Genomic DNA, 24,088 nt, shown 5'->3' with positions numbered 1-24,088 from the left:
ACAGCATCATTTCCCGACAGCTGCAGACTACTACTGAGACCCAAAAGGGGGGAAATTAAAAAATTAAAAACTAAATTTCGGAGCCACGGGTAGCGCGGTATCAGTTCGGAGCCGGAGCCGGAGCCGGAGATCGGCGATGGCTGCCGCCGGTAATCCCTTATCCTCCGCCACCACATCCACGGAGCAGCCTGCTACTGCCACGGGCACTGTCACAAAACCTTTGGATTTCTCTGCTGATTCGGTTCCAAAGAGAATTGTGCTGTCGCCTGATCAGCGTAGTTACTGTTTGGAAGCACTCACAGCCTTTAAGGAGAAAAGGTGTCACTCTCCTGGCAAAATTGACTCAGAATTCTCTGTTTTGCAGGTTTTCTTTTCTCTCTCAATTTGTAGTATTCATCTATTCGTTTGAAAACCTTTTGATATTTTGATGTTTAATTGGATGTTAACTGAAATTTTCATATTTTGGCGAACTTTTAGCCAAAATTGTCCCTTATGTTTGGGTTAAGTCTAACTTTGTCCTTTATCTATTGCCCTAACATTTATTGTCCTTTACGTTTGCTAAACTTAGCAGGTTTAGTCCACTTAACAAAAGACCCAAACTGGTGGGTAAAAAGACTTTCAGTACTCAAATTTTGCAGAACCGATGTAGTGAACCTAAACCTGTTTAACGGGCCGGGTTGACTCGGTTCCGGCCCGGCCTAGACCGGTAGTAAATCGGACCGGCCCGGACTGGTGGAAGGGGGCCGGGTAGGGCTGGGTTTGGGGTTAGTCCGTATATATATTTTTTACCGGTCAAACCCGGTCAATGAAAATTACTGTTGAACCGGTTAACCGAACCGGCCCAGTTGAGAAAAATATGACCGGTCGGTCACCAATCTTGGCCGGTTGCCAAGTTTTTAAAATCGGGCTTAACTAGTCCGGGCCCATCCGATGAAAAATTGAACCGAAACGGTTCCGGGCCTAAGGGCCCGACCCGGCCTACCCCTTTGTCACCTTTAAGATTGTAGAAACAAGTGTGATAATTTAAAAAAAAAATAAAAAAATAGTCGTTGAACCGGGTCGGGCCGGTCCGGTTAACCGGTTCAAAAGTAACTTTCATTGACCGGGTTTGACCGATCCGGTTAACCGGTAAAAAAATATATACAGACCAACCCCCTAACCCCCCAAACCCAGCCGTACCCGGCCCCCTTCCACCAGGCCGGTCCGGAACCGGGTCAACCCGGCCCGTTAAACAGGTTTAGGTTCACTACATCGGTTCTGCAAAATTTGAGTACTGAAAGTTTTTTTACCCACTAGTTTGGATCTTTTGTTAAGTGGACTAAACCTGCTCAAGTTTAGCAAACTTAAAGGACAATAAGTGCTCATGGCAATAGATAAAGGACAAAGTTAGACTTACCCCCAAACATAAGGGACAATTTTGGCTAAAAACTCTTAAGTGGACTAAACCTGCTCAAGTTTAGCAAACTTAAAGGACAAGAAGTGCTCAGGGCAATAGATAAAGGACAAATAAAGGACAAAGTTAAACTTACCCCCAAACATAAGGGATAATTTTGGCTAAAAACTCTATTTTGGCTGGTATAGCATTTAATTTCCGTTTTTAAAAGTCTTGGTCAATGGTAGAGGCGAGATTTCCAGTGAGGGGTTAAGAAAGAAAAAATTAAAAGGGAATGTGGCAGTGGGAATTGAACGGCAACCCCACAAACCAATTCAAAATATAATATATAGATGCCATAATTTCCCTCCCCCCAAAATCCTCCCCTGGTCTTGGTATTACCATACCGAAATACATACTTACATATACAATAAACATATATATTAGATTATAGCAAAACTATAAGAGGCTTAAAATTTTACTGCTTTTTTTTACTTTTCCACCTTCAAATTGTTCCATTCACTCAATTAGGATTCAGATTAGTTCATAGTCCATATTGTCATACTAAATGTCCGCTCCTTAACAAATTTGAGAAATGAAGCATTATGGTGATTTCTGTGTTTTGGAGTAAGTTCATGCTTCAAGTATGCACTGAAGTGTACATTATCGACAAACACTTTCTTGTTATATTTTGGCTCTGTATTCTCAACTTGGTGAAGATTTCTTATTGTTTCTTTCGATTTTGCGCCTGAGATTTAAAGACCCCAAAGAAAAAGAATATTACAATTATGGACATATCACCAAGGTTATACACAATAATATTGCTCCCAACACACTTTGCAAAATTTACATTCTAACTTTAACATGTTAAACCTACAAGTTCCAGTAGAAAGCAAAGTGTGCCAAAATAGATAACCTTGACATAGTAATAACTCACATCATTGTTGAAATAGAGCTAAAGCTTGATTGGCAATATCAACATCATAGCATAGTTGAAGTGGAAGATGTACTCTCTTTCAAGTCTTCCTTTTTCACGCGAGGCACTTTGTAGTTATTGCAACCATCATCTTTCGTCACCTCAATTATGCAATACTGTAAAGTTAGAAATACATGATTAAGTTGTTACGCTTCCGTTTCATAGGAAAATCTTTCAACATCCTCCACTAATTCATCGATATTTGAAGGGGCCATTTGATACTAAAAAGATTGAATTGCTTTAAAAAATTCAAGGTCCAAAATATTAAATCAGGGCTTTTAGGGGATTGAAAGCATAGCCTAATGTCCAATCAACCTTGTTGAGCGGCTTCAGTAAATTTCAAATAATTAACACCAATATGTGGTCTTGCATTATTTTGTTGGATAAAAGTTAGAATATTTGACGTTGAAGCTGACCATTTTGATCTAATGGTTGGAATAACTTTCTCTATCTAGCAAGCTCTCGTGATATCTCTAGTCACAGATAGGTTTTGCTTCGACAGTCTTGCTGTTCGATTTTTGCTATTTCGCTTAGCTGGTTCCTTAACTACAAACAGAGAAATTCCTATTTTCTTGAAAGCAACTCGATTCCATTTTCATAAAATCTAGGACGCGCAACAACAACCATAAACATAATCTTTGCCAGAAAATTTCTACTTCTGTAAGAATGATATGGATTAGACTCATCTTCTTCAGAAAGCAGGTAGTACCTTTGATATTTTCAAAAAGTAAAACCATTTCTCATAGATATAAATATAATTAAACATATTTGTAAACATGACATTTGCATGGTGTGTACCAAGATCAATCATTGAGAGGCAAAATCGCACTCACACCTTGTTTTATTTGGTTAAGTGAGGCATCATGGCATTGGTATGTAGGTGCTTTCTTTCACATGCCGAAAAATAGTTAATTTTGTCTTGTTTATTGCAAATCTAGAGCTTAAATGTTTGTTCGACGACAAAATATAGTTTCTTTGAATTGGTTAATGTCGACTTGTATCTGTTTATTCCTAACTCCGAGCACATGGTTTGAAGACACATTTAACACATTACTAAAAGCAACGGATGATTTGCCTTGTTTCCAAAACGTTCAATAGTAATTTTTGATTTTTTGAACAAAATAGCTAGCTTATGTTATAGAACTATGTTTAACCGTTCCTTCATTACTTTTTTCCAAAAGTCATGTTGCAATTGCTTGACGTTCTTCCAAGTTCAACTATTTCTGATGATTGGTTTTACTGGAAATACAACACTCATTTTATTCTTTTTAGATCGATTGTATTAGACGACAAAAATAGAAAAACAAAGAAAGAGGTGATTAACCAGTGCGATAAGTATCAAAGAGAGAAGAATAAAAGAGGTGTAAAATAAATAAAAGTGGATGTCTCTATGCTTGTATACACACCTTCACTTGTTAAATTTCAAAATTAGCAAAAGGTTTGGCGCCACTGACAAAAATTTAGAGTCCTAAGCTCAAAAAATTATTTTTGGCGGCGATTCTTGGGAACAGATTGACAAAGCACAGTGATAACAGTTAACAAATTAATTTTGGGTTAATCTCTTTTCTTGGAATTGCAGGTGAAATCAAGAAGAAAAAATTTGTGTACAAGTAAAAAATAAACCTAGTTTGCCGGGACCTCTATTAATGTGTGGTCACCTTTTTCAATTGAGAGAGTGTGAGTTGCAGACTTCTTCGTGTATGAGAGAGAGAGAGAGTAGATTTGAAATCATCTTTGGATTCTATGGCTATACAATACATTAATGAGTTACCACCACTTTATGATGAAAGAGAAATGTTATTGATTTCTTTAATCATATGAGAGTTGCTTTTATTTTCTACTTAAGATTTTAATATTTATTAATAAGGATAATTTTGGAACATTACAAAATCTTTCAATGTTTGTTAAAACTCCTTGTCTAGTCAAACATCGTAACATAAATTGGGACGAAGGGAATAGTAAATTTTTAAATAGACAAAATAAAAACCTTGGTGAATAAAGCTACCCGGTACCTGTTGTTGGCGAGAGGTAGCAGGTATTACGTGGAATTAGTCGAGGTACGCACAAGCTGGTCCGGACACTACGACTATAGAAAAAGAACTCTGACATGATAAAGAAATCAATGACTTTTCTCTCCTTATAAGGTGGTGTCAACTTATTAATGTACTTTATAGCTATAGAGTCTAAAAACATTTTCAAAATTCACTTCCATTTCAAAAAAACATTTTCAAATCCACTTCTTTTCTCCATCTTTATCTCTCTATCTCCTACATGATGGAGTAACTAACTTACACTCTCTCAATAGAAGAAGGTGACAACAAATCAATAGAGTTCTCGGCGAATCAGGTTTGTTTTTTACTTGTAAACAAATTTTTTCTTCCTAATTTCACCTGCGATTCTAAGAAAAGACAACAACAACAATAACAACATACCCATTGTAATCCCACATAGTGGTGTCTAGAAAGGGTAGTGTGTACACAGATCTTATCCCTACCTTGTGGAGATAGAGAGACTGTTTCCAATAGATCCTCGGCTCAAGAAAAGTATAAGCACAATAGTAATGGGAAGGAAAAGCAATAGTGTAGAAGCCATGAAAACGAAACAATAACAATAACAATAACAAGATAATAAGGACTGAAACGAAAAACACATAAGGTAGTAATAGGAACCTAAGAATAAGAAAATACGAGAATACATACTAATACCAGTGTTATCAAAGGCGAAAAGCGCAAGAAAACTCTAAGGTCCGTTGGGGCTTTAAGCAATAACAACAACAACAACAACAACCACCTAGTATAATCCCACTAGTGGGGTCTGGGGAGGGTAGTGTATACGCAGACCTTACCCCTACCCTGGGGTAGAGAGGTTGTTTTCGATAGACCCTCGGCTCCCTCCCTCCAAGAACTCCCCACCCTAGGGCTTTAAGCATAAAGTGCAAATAAAGCGTGGGCTTTAATGAAAAAAGGTGCAACTGGAGAAAAAAGTAAAAATATGTATATGTAATCCAAGACTAATAATTATAAGCATAAATAACAAATATATGGACAAAGAAATTGAAAAAAATTACGATAAAGTGAAATATCAAATGTTTAATGTCGCATTTTCAGGATTACACTCATTGGCAAGGAAAAGTATGCCTTAGAGCCTTGATGCGACACTAAAGCGCCCACAAAGCGAAGCGAAGCGTTCAACATGTTTTGAGCCTCGCTTCAGGGCTTAAGCGCGCCTTTGACAACACTGACTAATACTATTGGTATGGAAAGGAAGAACGCTCGACTACCTACTAAGCTCCTACCCTAATTTTCGACCTTCACTGCTCCTATCAAGGGTCATGTCTGCGTTAAGCTGAAAATGTATCATGTCTTGCCTAATCACCTACCTCTACCTCTCCTAAAATCCACCATAGCCAACATCTCACATCTCCTCACTTGTGCATTTGGGTCTCTCCTTTTCACACACCCGAACCGTCTCAGTCTCGCTTCCCGCATTTTATCCACTACGGAGGTCACTACCACCCTGTCCCGGATATCTTTCATTCCTGATCTTATCCCTCTAAGTATGCCACATATCCATCTCAGGATTCACATTTCCGCACTCTCATCTTCTGGATATGTGAGTTCTTGACTGGCCAAGACTACGCCCCTTACAATACAGTCGGTCTCATAATTACTCTATAGAACTTGCCTTTAAGTCTTGGTGGCACATTCTTATCACATAGGACACTGGATGCGAGCCTCCATTTCATCCACCCCGTTACGCTACGATGTGTGACATCATCGTCAATCACCCAAGATACTTGAAACTATCTCTCCTGGGATGACTTGTGTATCAAGCTTTACTTCCCCGTCAGCCTCCTGAGTAGGGTCATTGGACTTGCACTCCAAGTGTTCTGTTTTAGTCCTGCTCAACCTGAAACCTTTAGACTCCAATGTCTGTCGCCAGACCTCCAGCCTATCGTTAACTCCACTTCGCATCTCATCAATCAAAACTATGTCATCGGCAAATAACATGCACCAAGACACCTCCCCTTGAATGTGGTGCGTCAATTCATCTATCACCGCGGCAAATAAAAACGAATTATGTACTGATCCCTGGTGAAAACCATCACGACTCGGAAGTGTTCTAAATCTCCTCCCACCGTCCTTACCCGGTTCCATCATACATGTCCTTAATCGCTCTTGTGTAGGCGACCGGAACACTTCTAGCCTCCAAGCATCTCTATAGATCTTCCCTAGGGACTTTTGTCGTACGCTTTTTCTGGATCAATGAATACCATATTGAAGTCTCTCTTCCTCTCCCTATAGCGCTCTACCAATCTCCTTACAAGGTGAATAACTTATGTAGTTGATCGACCCAGCATGAATCCGAATTGGTTCTCAGAGATAGACACACTCCTCCTCACCTTCAATTCCACCACCCTCTCCCAAACTTTCATAGTGTGGCTTAACAACTTGATACCCTATAGTTGCTGCAATTCTGGATATCATTCTTGTTTTTGTACAACAGAATCATTGTACTCCACCTCTATTCTGCGGGCATTTTTGCTGTTCTAAAAATGACATTGAACAACCCAGTGAGCACTCCAAACCTGCCATGCCTGCGCTCTTCCAAAACTCCACTTGGATCTCATCTGGTTCGGTCGCTCTTCCCCTGCTCATCTTGCACATAGCCCCATCCACCTCCTCAGCCTTAATACGCCTACAATACCCAATATTACGATGACTCTCTGATTGCTCCAAATTACCCAACACAATATTCCTGTCCCTCTTTTCATTCAAGAGTTTAAGGAAGTATGTCTACCATCTCTGTTTAATGTGTGCCTCTTTTACCCATACTTTGACCTCTTCGTGAGATTACCCCAAAATTAATTTGTGAATTTATTATTATGTTTGTTAATTTGTTCTCTGATAGCCGCCAAAATTGATAATTTGGGCTTAGGACTCTAATATTTTATTAGTGGCACCAAACTTTTTGCTTATTTTGAAATTTTAACAAGTGATGGAATTGTATACAAGCAAAAAAATATCCTCTTTTATTTACTTTACGCGTCTTTTATTTTTTTCTCTCTTTGAGTTTTACCTAGCTTAAGTTTGCGATCTATCTCACTAAATTTGGTTAATCATCTCCTCCTTTATTTTTTTTATTTTTTCTTCTTGTAATGTAGCACTGATCTTAAAGGCATAAAATGAGTGTTGTATTTCCTGTAGACCCAATTATCAAACTGAAACGATTAAATCTGGAAGAACGTAAAGCAATTGTTGAGTAGCTTTTGAAAGAAAGTAATGAAGAAAAGGTTAAACATGGTTATGCAACCTACTAACCTTCTATCCTAATGCTGTAAAAGGTTAGTAGGTAGTTGGAAGTTTCTTAATTGCTCACAGATAGTCCTAGTAGTACACACGTCCCTTCATATTCTTAGATCTTTATTGTGTTATGTGGTTTTGTTCGCCTCAGGTATTGTATTCCCTGTTGTTATTATTTGGTACTATTTATCCTGTATCTCCCTCTTTTTCTTCTCTCTTCCTTTTCTTGCTTTTCTCCTCCTTCTCCTTCTTCTCCCTCTCCTCCTTCTTCTCCTTCTCCTCCTCCTTCTTCTTCGTACCTTTTCCGAGCCGAGGGTCTATTGGAAATAACCTCTCTACCTTCATTAGGTAGGGGTAAGGTCTGCGTACGGACTACCTTCCCCAGATCCCACCTATTGAGAATATACTGGGTCTGTTGTTGAAAAAAGGATAGGAAAAGAAACATTGACAAAAGAAAAAACAAATTAGTGTAGCGAAAAAGTAGGTGGCAAATTCACGGTTTTTTTGTTCTGTGAACTGTAACTAATGGATAAATCGACATAAGGAAAAAACAACTTGTGTAAAGAAAAAGTAGGTTGCCAACATATGAAAGTGAAAAGTACACCGTCCTTTACTAGTAACTTTTTATCAACTTTTCTACATAAATAAGGAGTAGCTTTTACATAAGTGGGACCCTACAACGGTAAAATAAGAATTGTTCTATCAAATAGTTGTCAAATAAGAAAGAGGCCATTTTTTGGGGACTAAAGTATAAAAGAAAGAGTCTCACATAAATTAGGACGGAGGGAGTAGCTTTTTTGCATCTACTGGGATTTGAATCCTAGTCCCCCATGGTCTTCATGCACTTTCATCGACCACTAGATCACATCCTTGGGTATTTACCGTAGTTGCTATCATGATAGGATGGAAACAGGTTTCTCGTAGCTCCCACATTAATAGGACGGATATAGACATAGAAGTTTTGCATAAGGTGCATCAATAGATTTCTCTTGGCTAAAAACAAAGAAAATGTTAACTTGGTGTGTTTTTGTGTTTCGTGTTAGGAGTACCTCTAACACATGCTAGTATGGTGAACACTAGAATATAAGGTAGACATAGGTACATGAGCATTACTCTTTTCAATAATAGGTGCATCGTTAGGTCTTTCTTGCCTTGGTCATTCTAAGTTGTCTATACTGGAAATGCTACCTTGATAACGTCTCAAGTTATAGCTTCTTTCAGTATTTCTTGTTCTCTCTACTTTAATGGCATTTTTTAGTCTTTGTCAAAACGAAAAGAATGGCATATTTTAATCTTAGTCTTCTCAATTTTGCTAATTGGGCTTTTAATATCTAGCTTCTTAGTTGTCATTCACTAGTCACTACTGACAAGGCACAACATTCCTGTGTTGTTAAAGGTTAGCTTAAAGCTCGGTTAAGCTGGAAGCTCGGTGAAGCCCAGGTTGTGTATTGCGCCTCACGTAATTGGAGGCTTTAGTGTAGGCATCAAGATGCTAATGCGAGTTCACCTTCACTTGTGGGTTTTGTCTTAAAGGGCACGGCAACATACATATAGCTTAAGTATGTTTTGTCATTTTTGTTTGAATAATTTTTATTTGTGTTTATAGTTACATTCTTTTGCAAAGGATTTCTATTAGTTTTTTTTTTCGTTTTTTCTGTTAGCACTTTTCTTCGCTAAAGGTCACGCTTTAATTGCGCTTTATGCTTAAAGCTCCAACATAACTTGGTGCTTTTACTTGCTTTTTGCTTTTGACTACCTCTAAAAAAAATTTAATTGTTATAAGGTATGTATATAAAAAGTCAGCAACCAGAAGGTACTTTACAGATATTTTCAGGGCAGCATCACCACCAAATGTGTAATGAACTCAAATGTCTATCATGACGTCTATATCATTTGCATAACCATGTTACCCCCCCAAAAATATATACGGACATGCATCTATACTTAATATAGTTACAGATTCAATTTTGCTCTAAAACATTCTTGTGGTTTTTTCCTTCCAAACAGTCCACCATGCAGCTGAAGGAATTGAGTTTCAAGTCCTCATTCTTGCCTTCCCTAACTCCTTTAATGTTCAACATCGCAGCAAGTCTTTTGTTTTTCCTTGGCATAATCCAATTAATCGTCAAAATGTTCATGATGAGATCCCAGATTTATTTGGTAATTGGACAATGGAAAAAAGGTGGTTGATGTTCACATTCTGCCTTTCACATAGTGAGCATCTGCTACGCATATTCATCCCTCTCTTCTGAAGATTCTCACGAGTTAGACATACTCCTTGAGCAACCAGCCAAGTAAAACACTCCATCTTCAAGGGTGCCTTGTTCCTCAAAATGCATTTCCATGGCCGAAGGGGGAAGGTGTCAAGGAGGCAAAAAGGTCCCTAAGCTGCTTGCGGCAATCTTTTACTGAAATTTTTCCTTTAGTATCATGTTTCCACAATAGAGAATCAGATCTGGAGAATAAGGGTGTGTTGTTACGGATCTGGAGCTATAGTGATGATAGTTTACCTCCCAATTAATTGCTTAAACTGCGTGCGAAACTGAAATTCCAGCCATGATATGACCAATATTCTGTGAATCTTATTACTTGGGACTGTGCAAGATATTGTTCTCTTAGAATACATGACCAAGCCAAATATTCTGCCAAAACATGATCTTTCTCCATTTCCACTTTGAAATGATGTGTTGGAATGAAAGGAAGGCCAGTGTGCTCTAATGTGCTTCCAATGCTGTTTTGATTGTGTGGAAGTGTGAATTTGGTTGTCTAGGGGTTCAAAAGTCCATTTTACTTTGCTTCAATAGTAGATCTCCATAAAGCCACTTTTGAAGTAACCTGTTGTTCTGGATCTTCAGATTTTTGACCCCAAGACCCCCTGCTTCCCTATCTAAGGTTACTGTTTCCCATTTCACCAGATTGAATGTTCTGTGATCTCTGTTTCCTTGCCATAAGAAATCTCTCCAAAGTTTATCCAACCTTTTTGCCACAGAAACAAAGAGTCGAGACTGTTAATCAGCACGAGTCTACTTCCAAGAGGAAGGTATTTTCTTTTCTAACAAGACAACTTCTTTCACATTTTTCCAAGATGTCATCCCAAATTGCTCCCAAAGGAAGGCCCCAGGTATCTGGTTGAAAACAAACCCATTGCAGCCCAGAATTTCAGCAATTTCCTGTAGGTTGGGGATACCATTCACTGGGTAGAGGACACTCTTTGGTATAGTTTATATGTAATCCAGACTCCACTTTGAAAAATAAGAGCATCAATCAGAGATGAAGAATCTGTTCCTGCTTAGATTCACAAAAAATTAGAGAGTCGTCTGCATAAAAAGTATGAGTAAGATGAAATTCCCAGATTCCTCACATTTGGGTTGAAGCCCTCGATACAATCCTGAAGTTCTACTTTAGTTAGCATCCTACTTAGACCTTCCATAACCAATTTGAATGAGAAAGTTGAAAGGTGATCACCTTGCCTACTTTTTTGTGTTGCAAAAAAACCTTTAGGGGCAACAATCTTGGTACCATCTTATCTGTAACCTTTTCAGTACCATCTTGGTACTGATTACTAGTGAAACACTTCATATCATTATTCCCAAAAAAAAAAAAAAAAATTTAGGGGAACCATTTAGAATAATGGAAAGCTTGACAGCGGATATGCAGAAGTGTACTCAACCAATCTATTTGTCACTGAAACACCATTATTCTTAACATGTTGAGAAGAAAGTCCCAGTGCACATTGTCAAATGCTTTCTCGATGTCTAGCTTGCAAAGAACTCCGGACCTCCCCTGCTTGGGTCTGGAATCAAGGAACTCATTTACAATGAGCGAGGTATCTACAATCTGTCTTCCTCTTACGAAGGACATTTGTGAAGATGACACCAGTTTACCCATGGCTGGTCTAAATCTGTTAGCGAGCAACTTAGACAGCACCTTGTAGAAACTGCCGGTAACACTAATTGGTCTATAGTCTTTTAGCTCCCTGGCATCATTTTTCTTTGGAATAAGAGCAATGTAGGATGCATTGAGACTTTTCTCGAACCTGCCTTGAGAGTAGAAATGGTTTATGGCCAAAATAAGGTCAGTTATGATAGTACCCAAGTATTCTTTGTAGAATTTCATGGCAAAACTGTCCTGATTATGTGCTTTATTCCCATTGCAATCTTTAATAACACCCAAAATTTCATCCTCATAGAAGGGTCTTTGCATCCACATTATCTCTTTCTCAGAAAGAGCTAGCATGTATGACTCCAAGAAGGTCTCCATTGATTTGAGACTTTGTACAAAGATTCATATAATCTCAGGATTTCATTGCTAATGTCTTCATCCTCCAAAATCCTCCCATTTGATCCAAGCTTGTCAATGCAGTTAAGTCTCTTATGTATATTTGCCATCTTGTGGAAGAATCTAGTGTTCTTGTCCCCTTGCTCCATCCATAAGCACCTCGATTTCTGTCACCATGACAATTTCTAAGATTTAAAGATGTTATTTTGTATAAATGGCCAAACTCATCTTCTTAACCATTACAAGATTATGTTATTGACAGATCTCATAAAGTTTCCTGTTTGGACCAGTGTTTTGGATAGCGTGCGGCGACAAATAGCGACGAGGGCCCGCTTCACTGAGGCGAGAGGCGCGCAGCGAAACGCTCGCCTTTTTGATGTGAAGCGACAATTTATACAAAAGCATAAAATATTATCTATTTATATATAACTAAAAATTCAATAACAATAATATATTAATAAATATGTCAATTAAAAAATTAAAAACTCAATAGATAGTCATAGTAGATTCATAAACTAAAGTCTAAAAGTCTAAAACAAACAACATCTATTCTTCTTCAAGATTTTCAAATTCTAGAACTTCATGAATGTTAGCATTATATTGGTTATCATCTTCTTCATCCTCGGAGTCTTCATCAGAGCAAAAAAAACAGAGCCTAAAAAGAGACTCTACTGCCTCTGCTCTGCCTCTGCTGCTGGTCGAAAAACAGACCCAAAAAAAAATAAGAGAAGAAGAAAGAGGAAGAGAAGAAAGAAAGAAAGAGCCCCTGCTCTGCTCTGCCTCTGCTGCTATCGAAAAACAGAGCACCAAAAATAAGACAAGAAAAAGAAAAAGGAAGAAAGAAAGAAGGAGCTGATCACTGAAGAAAGAAGAAAGAAGAAGAAAAAGAAAAAAGAAGAAGACAGCAATGGTCGAAATCGAAGTGTCGAAGGAAAAGAGAAAAAGACAGCTGAAATAGAAGAAGAAGAAAAGAAAAGAAAGTAACATACCTGGGTTACTGTGCTGATGTCTGATGATGGAGAAGATGAATCCCAAGCCCTAATTTTTGAAGTTGCTGATAAACGGTCGCTGAAGGAGAAAAAGTGAAAACCCAAGTCCTAATTTTGTATTTTACTCACTGTCGCTGCCTTTTCTTCTTCTTTTTCCAAATAGCGTCGCTACGCAGCGCCTCTCGCCTCGCAGCGCCTCTCGCTACACAGGCAGAGGCGCACGCTTTTTCTGAATTGCAACGCAACATACCAAAATAGCGCTACTGCCTCGCGCCGCGTCGCCACACGCTATTAGCGACGTAGCGCTCGCTATTTACAATACTGGTTTGGACAACCTTTTTGATAAGTTACTTGGTAAACTTTTCTTGCCGTCCAAAACAAAATACATTTTGGTTGGTTGTTTTATAAGAAGTTTTGTGAATACTCCAAAATTCTTTAAAAAGGCACTTCTTTACCAAGAAGTTTTGCATGAAATATTTCTGGAAGACTTTCCGAAAAAAATTAAAATAAACACTTGAACAAGTTTTTCTGGAACACGGCCAAATTCGCCCCTCCTCTTCCTTTGAACCATAGATCTCATGAAGCATTTTCCCCTGCCCTTCCCCTATATCATATGTATATGTTGTATGCTGTATCTATTCCTTAATCCACCGTCAACCCCAAAACTGAAGCACGTGGAGTTGAGACTGGAATTCCAGCAGATGCCGTGGCTAGAAATCTGTGAATTGGACATAATCTTAGCGTGAGGCGACTTATTAAAACCAGTTTAGAAATCTGTGAATTGGACATAATCTTAGCGTGAGGCCACTTATTAAAACCTGTTTGGAATTTTTAGACTTGCTTGTATGTTTACTATAATATTCTTGTAAAAAAGAAATGAGAGGTGGAATTTGGAAGAAAAAAATATGAAAATAAATAAAATGAAACGTGAAATTTATCCTTTTTTTCTTTTTCTGGTAACAGTATATTTATTAGCTTTTCCTAATAATAGGTGCATCAAGATATCTTTCTTATTTGAATTAAACAAAAAATGTGAACTGAGTACACACAAACTAACACATATCTCTATGGAGTTTATACACACACTTTTATTTTATAATGATAATGTTCGGATCATCTTGTGTGCAACCTCAATTAGCCTATCAGGTACCTGTGTTTTTCCACCAATACAGTTATTTGACAATATATCCACCAGCGTTTAAGCAAATGAGAAAAAAATCAACTAATTTGTTTTGCCTATATTGGATTTGAACCCTGATCTCGCTTGGTTTTCATACAGTTTCAAACTGTTAGGTCACATGATTCACATCCTTGGGTATATGAAATACACCGCGAATGGATGGATACAAGTTTCTTCTAGCCCATATTAATAGGACGGATACAAACATATAAGTTCGACATAGGTGCATAAGCGTCACTATCTTTGGTAATAGGTGTATGAATATGTGTTTCTTCGCCAAAACCAAAGAAAATGTAGACTTGTTGTGCTTTTTGGGTCTAATCTGGGGCTATATTTCCCATATTTACGTTACAAATCGGTAGAAATAAGTTCTCATAGCAGATATTATCTGTCATCTTATATGCTGGTGTTCACCCTACTAACTAAGTTGCTCGGACTCGGGTGCGGGTGTCCAATATGGGTACGGATCTAGAGGTCGGATCCTTCATGATCTAAATTTTTAAGATTTGCGGTATGGATACGGGTGCAAATATTCGGCTAAAAATAAGTATCTAAAATAGAGTTATAAAAATATATCTAAATTGACATTATGTGGAAAACTTACAAGGTATTTCGAGAAGAAGAAAAAATTGATCAAGAATCCAAGAAGGAGATAAAAGGAAAAGGACTGACATAGAAATTATATAAGGTATTTCATTTCTTCAATTTCACCCTAGCTTTTGATTTGATTTCAGAAATCATTGTATCGGTCCAGAATTTCTCCTTCCATTTTGGTCAAAGTACCCAAAATCAGTTTACCAGATCCGGTGCAGATCCACACCCACACCCAGATCGGCACCGAAAGTGAAGAATTTGAGTAACTTAGCCTACTAATATGTGCTAAAAATGACTGCAGCAGCCTTTTGGCCCCCATGATTAACAAATGTTTAGCTTAATGAGCTAAATGAGGCTTACTGATTTTTAAAAAAGCTAAATGACTCTTAAAACACAACTTTTGTTGTATCAAAAGGAATAAAAAAAATTAAGAAGGAAGATAATTGGTTACAGATACCACCGAAAGAGAGGAGACTTGTGTGAGAAAGTAGTGTTTGTGCCCTCTTTATTTATACTGTGTCCAGAACAATGCCTCTATGGAGTATTTACCAAATAAATATGTTGCTAATGTATACATAATTTTGTTGATAAGTATTGAACATTTCTTTAGAGTTTGTTGAATGTATCATGAAACAGAAAGTCGGATTTCAGGCCACAAAAGTTTGAGACAATAATAGGTACGTGATACCCTTAAATGTTCTGAGCCACACATGAAGTACATTGATGTATCCAATGTGTTTATAGTCTTGGACAAGATCAAAATGTTTGAAATTTCATATTGATTGTTGGGCTAACAAGGAACCCCGCGTAATCGCAAGTCATCGGCTCAGGTTAACGATGTCCTTAAATTTTATACACATAAAATAAATTCGTGAAACAGAGAAATTGGAAATATATTGTGAGGGAAAACGGGGTAATGCTGTGAGGTAGATGGTCTAATTGCCTTTTTGAAACAGTTTTTAAAAGTTTCAGATACGAAAGTATCTCATTTTCTGATGTTTTGGGTGGCGGTTCTGCTAAACGATCTCGATAGCATAAAGTACAATATCTTAATTAAAGCAAAAGATTCATCTTGCTGATTTATATCAAATGGTGGTTCTCTTATATCTTCAGAAATTCTTATTGCTTTATTGTTGTCGTTGACTCTTTGTTATTTATTTAGCATCATCCTATGATGTTATTCTGCTTCATTTGGTGACATGCTTAAACTCGAGCTCCTTTGATTCAGAAAAATAGGTTGAAAGCTTCAGAGATGAAAAGTAGATGCTCGGTGGCTTTGGACAGCACAAACATCAGCAAAAATCGTTATACTGATGTTCTGCCATGTATGCTAATCAGTTGTCTGTTTAATTTCCTTGCTTTTAAAATGTATCATTACTTTGAATTAATTATATCAAGCTTCATTGCTCTCAGTTGACAATAGTAGGGTCGTTTTGGACCCATGTAAAGACTATAGACCTTCAGCTAGGGGATATATCAATGCAAGCTTTGTATCGGTGGGTTCCTACATCCTTCACTTGAAATTACTCAAAGAGATACTTCACCCACTCGAGCTATTAGCATAAAACATAAAAACACAATTCTGCTTCTTACCACTTATACTGCTCTTTTTGGCTGAAGATATCTGAAAGGGTGTCCCGGTTTATTGCAACACAAGGTCCACTACCACACACCTTTGAAGACTTCTGGGAAATGATTATTCAGAATCGCTGTCCTGTGATTGTGATGCTTACACGATTGGTTGACAATTACAAGGTATTCAACTGTTTAGACAACCAGGTAACCTTTGTGATAATAAGTAATATTCCTGAACCGAGACTTACTTGTTTTGCGACCAAAGTATATTAACATTTCGTGACAATAGTCTGATCTATAATTTGCTTCTCAAAAGAAACAACATGCGGTTTTACCTTTTTGTTTTCTTTCATTTGTAACCTCCTCTGTAAAGTGGATCTGGCATATTTATGCTGTAAAAAAAGTTCAAATGGATCTTTGTTGAGTATTGGCTTTTCATCTTCAAACTATTTTCTCCTTTTTTTTTTACCAAAGCGAGGAAGAAGGGCATGGAGAGGCTGAAGAGAAAAAAATTGTGTTCTATTCTTTTCATTCTACTGCTAGTGCTCCTAAGCCTGGGATACAGGAAGGCACTTGTTGGTATTACTAATTAGCGTCCTCATTTTCTTATTTTTGTTCTTTCCTCATTCGTTTTTCGCTCCAACCTGGAGCAGGATGTCATGGTTTAAGGTTTATGTCAATTGCTAAAAGTAGTTATTGATATAAACCTTGCTTGTTCCTCCTGCAACTATGCATCTTTCAGTTTCTTCAAATATGCAGGAGCTTGGCTTCGATTTAAGTATTCTAAGTGGATTTTGAGTAACGTCAAAGGACAGTATGTATCAAGAAGTTTGTGATTTTAGATATAAATATATAGCTTTGAGAGAGCAATTGCTGCTATAAGAATTAGCATCTGTAGGATCAAATTAGAATTCAAGTCAAACGGCTTGAATTAGAGTTTTCTCTTTCAGCAAAGGAGTTTCCTGTTCATTATGTTGGGACATTGTTTGTTCTGCATATTCATTTTAAACTTCACGAGGATCTTAGAAACACCCCGAGGCCTCAATAAGTTCATGCTCATTCTAATACAGTAGTGTTGTCTCAGAATTTTGTGGGATAGGACTTCCAGGTTGACCAATAGATCATATGATGATCTTTGGAGGAATTTGAGAATTCTGATGTAGAAAAGCCTTGTTGCCTCCCTTGATTTGAAATTTATGTCTCATATGTTCTCTCAATTTGCGCTTCCAATCTTTAGCAGACAAATGGAAGCAATGAAAAGGTAGGAAGATGTATCCTTGCCTCATGACCTTTATCCCTCATCTGTATAACTTTATGACGAGTATAAAACTGCTATGCCTTCCTTCTTTTGTCTATTGTAAGACTTGTTAGCCGCCATGTCTATTTAAGCATTACCTATATTTGGTTTGAGCAGTTTATTATCTTACCCTCTCCGTTGATGAAAACAAATGCAGACGGTGAAGTGTGGGGATTACTTTCAGGCAGAGGATGGGCCTAGAACATTTGGCAATATATGTGTTGTGACGAAATGTATAAAGACGAGTGATACCTCCTTAATATTACGAAATCTGGAGGTGAACTATATTGAGGTTAGTAAATCCTAAATCGTTGGCAGCCCTTTTGGAATACAAGAAATAAAAAAGAATGAAAAGGTCTTATTGTGTTGTTGAGCATGGAGTGCCGGACCAGCTTAAGATGATTGTTTAACCGATATCGTTGATGGAGGATGATTGAATTTGGCAGTTTTCTCTGCTTGCTTTGCCACCTTTCTTGTTGCTTAGCCTAGTCTTTAAGATAGAGATGTGGTTAGAAGATTCAATCACTCTGTCCAAATTGCTGTTATCTTTTTGAAGCTTTGCTAACCTGGGCTTCTGAATACTTTTCACAAGCAACTGATATCTTTGTTCACTTCTGGCCAGCTATTTAACTTTGCTGCTTCAGCATAGGAATTCTGCTGAGACGACCAGTTGCTCTCCTTTCCCTTGTCTGCAAATATCTTGCTAGCTATGCCCTTCAGCCAGCTTCCTGGATTATTTCTGGCATGATAATCACACTTCTTCGATCTCCCTGGAATATGAGTATGCTCACATATCTTCCTTACCTGGAATATCAGTATGCTTGTTCCTTTTCATTTCCTGTACATCTCCCTAGTTCCTTGGGATGCTAATATAACCTTTGACAGATCCATAATAGGATCCATGTGCTGACTGTCAATCTCTTGACTATGGATTCCCCTCTCTTGAGCCATTGACACCGGTATTCATTCTCTGAGACAGTTTCTGTAATGTCTACACACCCGGTTCTCCATTTACTAATTACAAAGTTCTTAGACATCACCTTTCTCGTTTCTTTAGCCGAGGGTCTGTAGGAAACAACCTCTCTCTCCTCCCAGGATAGGGGTAACCGGGGAAGGTCTGCGTACACACTATCCTCCCTAGACCCCCACTTGTGGGAACTCACTGAGTTTGTTGTTGTTAGACATCACCTTTCTCGCTGTCATTTCAAGAAGTAAGTTACTGAGTGATTCCCCAAATACAGAGTTTTGATGAGAGAAAAAATCCTGTTGCTGCCAGAATGTTGAGCTTACTGTTGCTGCCTGAGTTCACCTTCAGAGCCTCTGGAACTCAAAACCTCAGTTTATGCTCTTTTAGTACTTGTTCATGCATAGCTAAATGCTCCAGAAGCTTGTGGTTGAAGAAGTTTTTTCATCATGTAACATGATGTTAGCTCCGTGCCTCCATAACACCCAAGGGAACGCAAAGCATCTTAGACCACTGCTGGATAAGCTTTAGAAAAGCGCCAAGTAGTTTTAGCTGAAGGTTACCTGGTTGGTCCTGCCAATTAGATGCTGGGATGAGGTCTATGCATTCCCTCAAATTTGGTTACACCTTCCCTGTAAGATCCAGCCCATTTTCCCAATATTATCTGACCTATTGGGTGCGGGTTGTGTTATTCCCCCTATTTTACAGCGCCAATAGCCATCTCTATATAAAGTTATAAACTCACACTTCACTAGAATATTTGCTGTGTTGTGGGAAGCTAAGAATACATGCCTGATCCGCATCTCTTGCTATGTGCCAGTCAGAAGAACCACCTTCGCATGTTTTACACATTCAGTATCCTGAATGGCCTGATCATGGAGTTCCAGAGGACACACTTGCTGTTCGTGAAATTCTGAATCGAACACACGATGTGCCTCTTAGTCTTGGACCAATTGTAGTACACTGCAGGTTCCTTTCATCATTATCTGTAGCGTGTGCCTTTTAAAATTCTGTAATTAATTGTTCTTATAGCCTGACACCTTATTCTCTGGTACAGTGCAGGTATTGGTAGGACAGGAACATATTGCACAATCCATAATACCATCCAGAGAATACTGGGTGGAGATATGTCTGCTCTGGATATTGTTAATACTGTAGCCATCTTTAGGTCTCAACGAATTGGAATGGTTCAGACCATGGTACGGCTCCTTCTCCATGGTGTTTTTGTTTTTGTTCTTTTCATTTTTTTTAATATGCGACAATACTGCAAAAGTTTTCTGATTTTTTAAAGTAGGAGATGGCATTTTCTGAAAAATTTATTGCTGGTATAGAACGTAGTGAGTTTGTGTTAATAAACCAAATTATAAAGGGTAAGTTATGGTTTTAACTCACATCGTATGTCATCAAAATATGGCTGTGCAAGACCTTCATGCTTCACTTCCTTGGTCACCGCCTGAAAATAATAGAGGAAACCAGATGTTGGAAGTTGTGACATACAACATTACTAAACTATGTATTACTTTTCTTTTGTCCTTATTTGTACATCTTTAACCATGTTTCATGGATATTATAAGCAGTGATGTCAAAAGCTTGCTTGAGGTTAAGTCCTCAAACTAGGTGAAGCTCAAGTTCAACGCGCCGTGTCGCTTAGATGGCGCTCTAGGGCAATACCAAGCACCGAGAGATGCACCTTATCACCCATGGGCGTTGTCTTGAAGGGGCGACGCTAGACAATAAAAAGAAAGTTGACAAAGTGATATTAATTGTTAATAATGCATTATGAATGACCTTTTTAGTGATTAAGAATAAGAATTAAAATTTTAGTATAAAAACACTCTTCACCAGAAACTTAAAATTGTTTTTCAAATCTAGATCAGAAATTTAATTGGTTTTTGGACTTGATTAACACTATTTCTTCTTCATATATTTACCTTAACTATAGTTGTTTCCAATGTTTTCGTCCAAATAATTAGCGGTTGTGTTATAGTTATTTTTTCATGCATCTCGTTTGTTCTTTTAACCTTTTTAGTGCTTCTTTTCACTAAAGTCCACTCTTTTAATTGTGCTTGGTGTTTGCAACAAATTATTTGTGATACAAAAATAAATTGCAACCACAATATAAATATGAAGAAATATAATTTTATTAATAAACTATGCGGGTACAATTCTGTTTGTCCCTTGATTCTTCTCTCCTGGTTATCTCTGTGATTCGAGTGCTGGATTTGCATGTTCTCGAAGTAGGATGGTGCAGACCTCTCTGAATTATTTGATATCCATGGAAGTTGATTGTGCGGATGTTCTTCTTGAAGTATTTGATTATCAAGAACATCTATAGATCACGACATTATTTTATGCCTTGATCTCTTTGTGAATATCCCAAGAATTTATGGGATTTTATGAGATGGCCTCAATTTGCCAGATCTTTTCAAAGGGAATATGTAACCCTTTTTATAGGAGAACCTAGGGTTAGGGTAAAGTAGCCTCCAAGTTAGGGTTTTTATTGAGTAACCTCCATACAACCCTAATAGACTCCTAGAATTGCAAGAGTCTTTCTTGTAGTATCTTGAATTTAGGATTTAGCTTGATCCGTTAAAATTTCAGTGTCTACAAATGCCCCATACTTCAACACTTGTCGGGGTGTAGGCTTTTAAAACAACTTCAAAGACAAGACTTGAAGTATGCAACAAAGAACCTCTTTTTTTTTGAGAAATTAATTTGATTCCCGCAAACTTCGACTGAACTTTGAATTATATGCTTCCTTTTTCTCTTGACGAGAACTTCCCGAAAAAAATTACTAGACCAAGAAATTTATTAAGGTCTTGCAACAGTAATCACTTCATACAATTGCTTTTTAGTTGTTTTATTGTTGTCAGGCCGTAATAATTTCAATGAAATATTATAGCTTTGACTTTGAATAAAGTAATCGCATCCGATCAAGCAAAGCAGTCGCGTTAGAGCTTATATGAAGGACCTTGGACGATGCCTCTTTCCATAGACAAAATCGGCTTGTTAACTGCATTTGATTGCGTTTAGGCTGCTGAATGTTTGTAACCTGCTGGAAGGCGATGCCACAGCTAGTTCGAATTGAGTCCAATTGGTTCCTTTCCTGCTTTAGTTTTTTCCAGGTTGCAGACGGTGGTTCTTTGCAACTTTGGGGAGATGTATCTCACTTGCAGTTGTGTAGCTTTAGCGAGGCACAACTAGTACACCCCTCTTGCGGTTTTGCGGCTTTGGCGAGGCGCGTCCTTCTAGCAGTTTTGCGTCTTTGATGAAAAACTACTTTGATAGAGAACAAACGATATTGCCCCCCGAGATTGCGAACATTATTTGAGATCTCTTCAATTTTTGAAAATCATCGCAATAGTTGATCTTGAGACTCTTGTAATTTCCGATTTACAGGAGAAAGAGATGAAGGGCAGAATTGGTCCCACTGGGCGTGCCAATTTGTTTGCAACAAATTATTTGTGATACAAAAATAAATTGCAACCACAATATAAATATGAAGAAACATAATTTTATTAACAAACTATGCGAGTACAATTCTGTTTGTCCCTTGATTCTTCTCTCCTAATTATCTCCGTGATTTGAGGGCTAGATTTGCATGTTCTCGAAGTAGGATGGTGCGGACCTCTCTGAATTATTTGATATCCATGGAAGTCGATTGTGCGGATGTTCGATTATCAAGAAGAACATCTATAGATCACGACATTATTTTATGCCTTAGTATCTTGAATTTAGGATTTAGCTTGATCCGTTAAAATTTCAATGTCTACACTTGGCACTTAAAGCCACAGAGTACCTTGGCACTTTTCTATGCTTCTTGTCCTTGACAACTCTGACTACTAGAATATCTTTTTACTGCTCAGCTCATGCAGAGGGAAAGTTCCGATAATTTATTTCTACTCAGGACAAACATGTTCCATATTCTCAACTAATCTTCTTTTTGATTTTTAAGTTCTTTTCACCCCGAGTATCTGTTTCTTTGTGTGTTCCAATATTCTCAATGGTTTTCCTTTATAGTTGTTTAGTTTTTATTATGCTGAATATCTAAGATATAGTATGTTCCAGGATCAATACCTTTTCTGTTATGATGCCATTATTGATGAACTGGAACACCTCATCTCAGATGACAATGGAGAGAAGACTCCATAATGGTAATTTTTCACTTTGTTGGAAGTTCAATTGCTTGCTGCTGCAAGTAGAGTACACACATTGATTTTCTTTTTATTGCAGAAATTTCATCCTAATTCATTTTCTATATCTTTCTGGTCATGCCCCCAACTGAAAACAAAGAACCCCTGAATCTGTTGTTTTAACTTTTTACAGTGGTGAGTTAACAAGAGCTACGATTCTTGCTTACAATGAGATATGAAACAGGACTTTATGCCGAAGATGCAAATCAATTGCGTCTACTTGAGTTGCTTCGTTCCGCTCTCTGTGTTGGATCCCAAGCTGTTCGGGTGATACCAGTTGATCTTTCTATTGAGACGAGAACTCTTTTGGATGACCGATGTCAGATTTTTCCCTTGGCTGAATGAATCTCATGAAATTAACACAATGTTTGCAGTTCCAGAAATTACATTTCTGGTTTGCAGTGTAACAGTCATTCAAGAATAGCCAATGTGGTGACTCTTATGTTCTAAACTTATACAGATTCAAGCTGCTACTTAATGGTTAAATAGCAAGGTCTAGGTGTGAAACTAATAAAATGCTTGATTGGATAAGAAAGGGTAAGGTTGTGAGACGAGGGGCCTTTTTCTCCTCAACCAAATAAGCACTTAGGTAAATATATTACCTTTCCACGCCTCCACGGTCAAAACCAACATTAGAGATAACAAATTAAACCTTATTCAACCGAGATTATACTGTAGAGTCCAATTAGAAAGAATTCAATCCTGCTCTTTTAGAGTGAGAATTCTCTTCTCTTCTGAGTTGCACTGAGCAACATCTTTTTTAACTCTTTCTACGATAACATAAACATGAAGTAATTGCGAGTACTCCATCTAGAGAATATATGCATGAGCAAATCGCTAGGTTGACCCACGAAGGATTAAAGTAGGGTAAGACATGGTCACATCTTAAGTGGGGACTCGTAAATTACCTCTTTTTCTCTTTGATAATTAAGAAATGATTGATAGAGAAAATTGTGCTCTTATACTATTATCAACCTCTCTTTTTATTAGCAAATATTTGGACTCTCGTATATTAGTTCAAGTAAATATTTGCAATTTGAAGTTCATCAAGATTGTCATAGATACTCGTACTGATTCTATCAGTGAAACTGCATGAAAGTTCGCGAGAATTTAAGTTAGCTTTATAAATTTAACTATTTAATTTATTCGCGCTTCGCACGGTCTTTCAAAAATAAATATGAACAAAATTAATTGTTAAAATCTTTATAATTAAAAAAAAAGTTTTTACTCTTTGTTCAATTTTATCTTCTCTATAGTCTTCAACACAAGCCATAACAGTGATCTAATTATATTTTCAAGGTGTATTGTTTCTTTCTACAATTTTCAAGACTCGCTTTCTCTATTTTTTATACACATGGAAGCGTACG

At 37.6% G+C, this 24,088-nt stretch overlaps 1 protein-coding gene across 7 annotated transcripts; it reads left to right on the top strand.

Moving 5' to 3' along the window:
- LOC107793088 (protein-tyrosine-phosphatase PTP1) lies at positions 1 to 23,192 on the top strand. 7 transcript variants are annotated; one of them, XM_075226545.1, is made up of 9 exons: positions 1 to 364; positions 15,921 to 16,017; positions 16,106 to 16,188; positions 16,313 to 16,447; positions 17,722 to 17,856; positions 19,349 to 19,497; positions 19,586 to 19,727; positions 22,597 to 22,682; positions 22,906 to 23,192. In XM_075226545.1, the coding sequence occupies exons 1-8, from the start codon at positions 137 to 139 to the stop codon at positions 22,678 to 22,680; spliced, it is 1,053 nt and encodes a 350-aa protein (XP_075082646.1). In that variant the 5' UTR covers positions 1 to 136; the 3' UTR covers positions 22,681 to 22,682; positions 22,906 to 23,192. The 7 variants fall into 7 exon arrangements, with proteins under 7 accessions (XP_075082646.1, XP_016470875.1, XP_016470867.1 ...); XM_016615389.2 differs by having other exon boundaries at positions 22,855 to 23,192; XM_016615381.2 differs by having other exon boundaries at positions 16,313 to 16,471.
- The last annotated feature ends 896 nt before the right edge of the window (positions 23,193 to 24,088 follow it).

Source organism: Nicotiana tabacum, chromosome 12 (assembly GCF_000715075.1).
Source record: "Nicotiana tabacum cultivar K326 chromosome 12, ASM71507v2, whole genome shotgun sequence".
Lineage (NCBI taxonomy): Eukaryota > Viridiplantae > Streptophyta > Magnoliopsida > Solanales > Solanaceae > Nicotiana > Nicotiana tabacum.
This window is presented reverse-complemented; position numbering and strand designations above follow the sequence as displayed.

What these genes read in the sequence shown, in the direction of transcription:
- LOC107793088 (XM_016615381.2), top strand. Translation starts at nt 137, where the DNA reads ATGGCTGCCGCCGGTAATCCCTTATCCTCCGCCACCACATCCACGGAG. An exon ending in TCAACTGTTTAGACAACCAG is followed by an intron (nt 16,472 to 17,721) that starts GTAACCTTTGTG and finishes AAACAAATGCAG; the next exon opens with ACGGTGAAGTGTGGGGATTA. An exon ending in TTGGAATGGTTCAGACCATG is followed by an intron (nt 19,728 to 22,596) that starts GTACGGCTCCTT and finishes AGTATGTTCCAG; the next exon opens with GATCAATACCTTTTCTGTTA.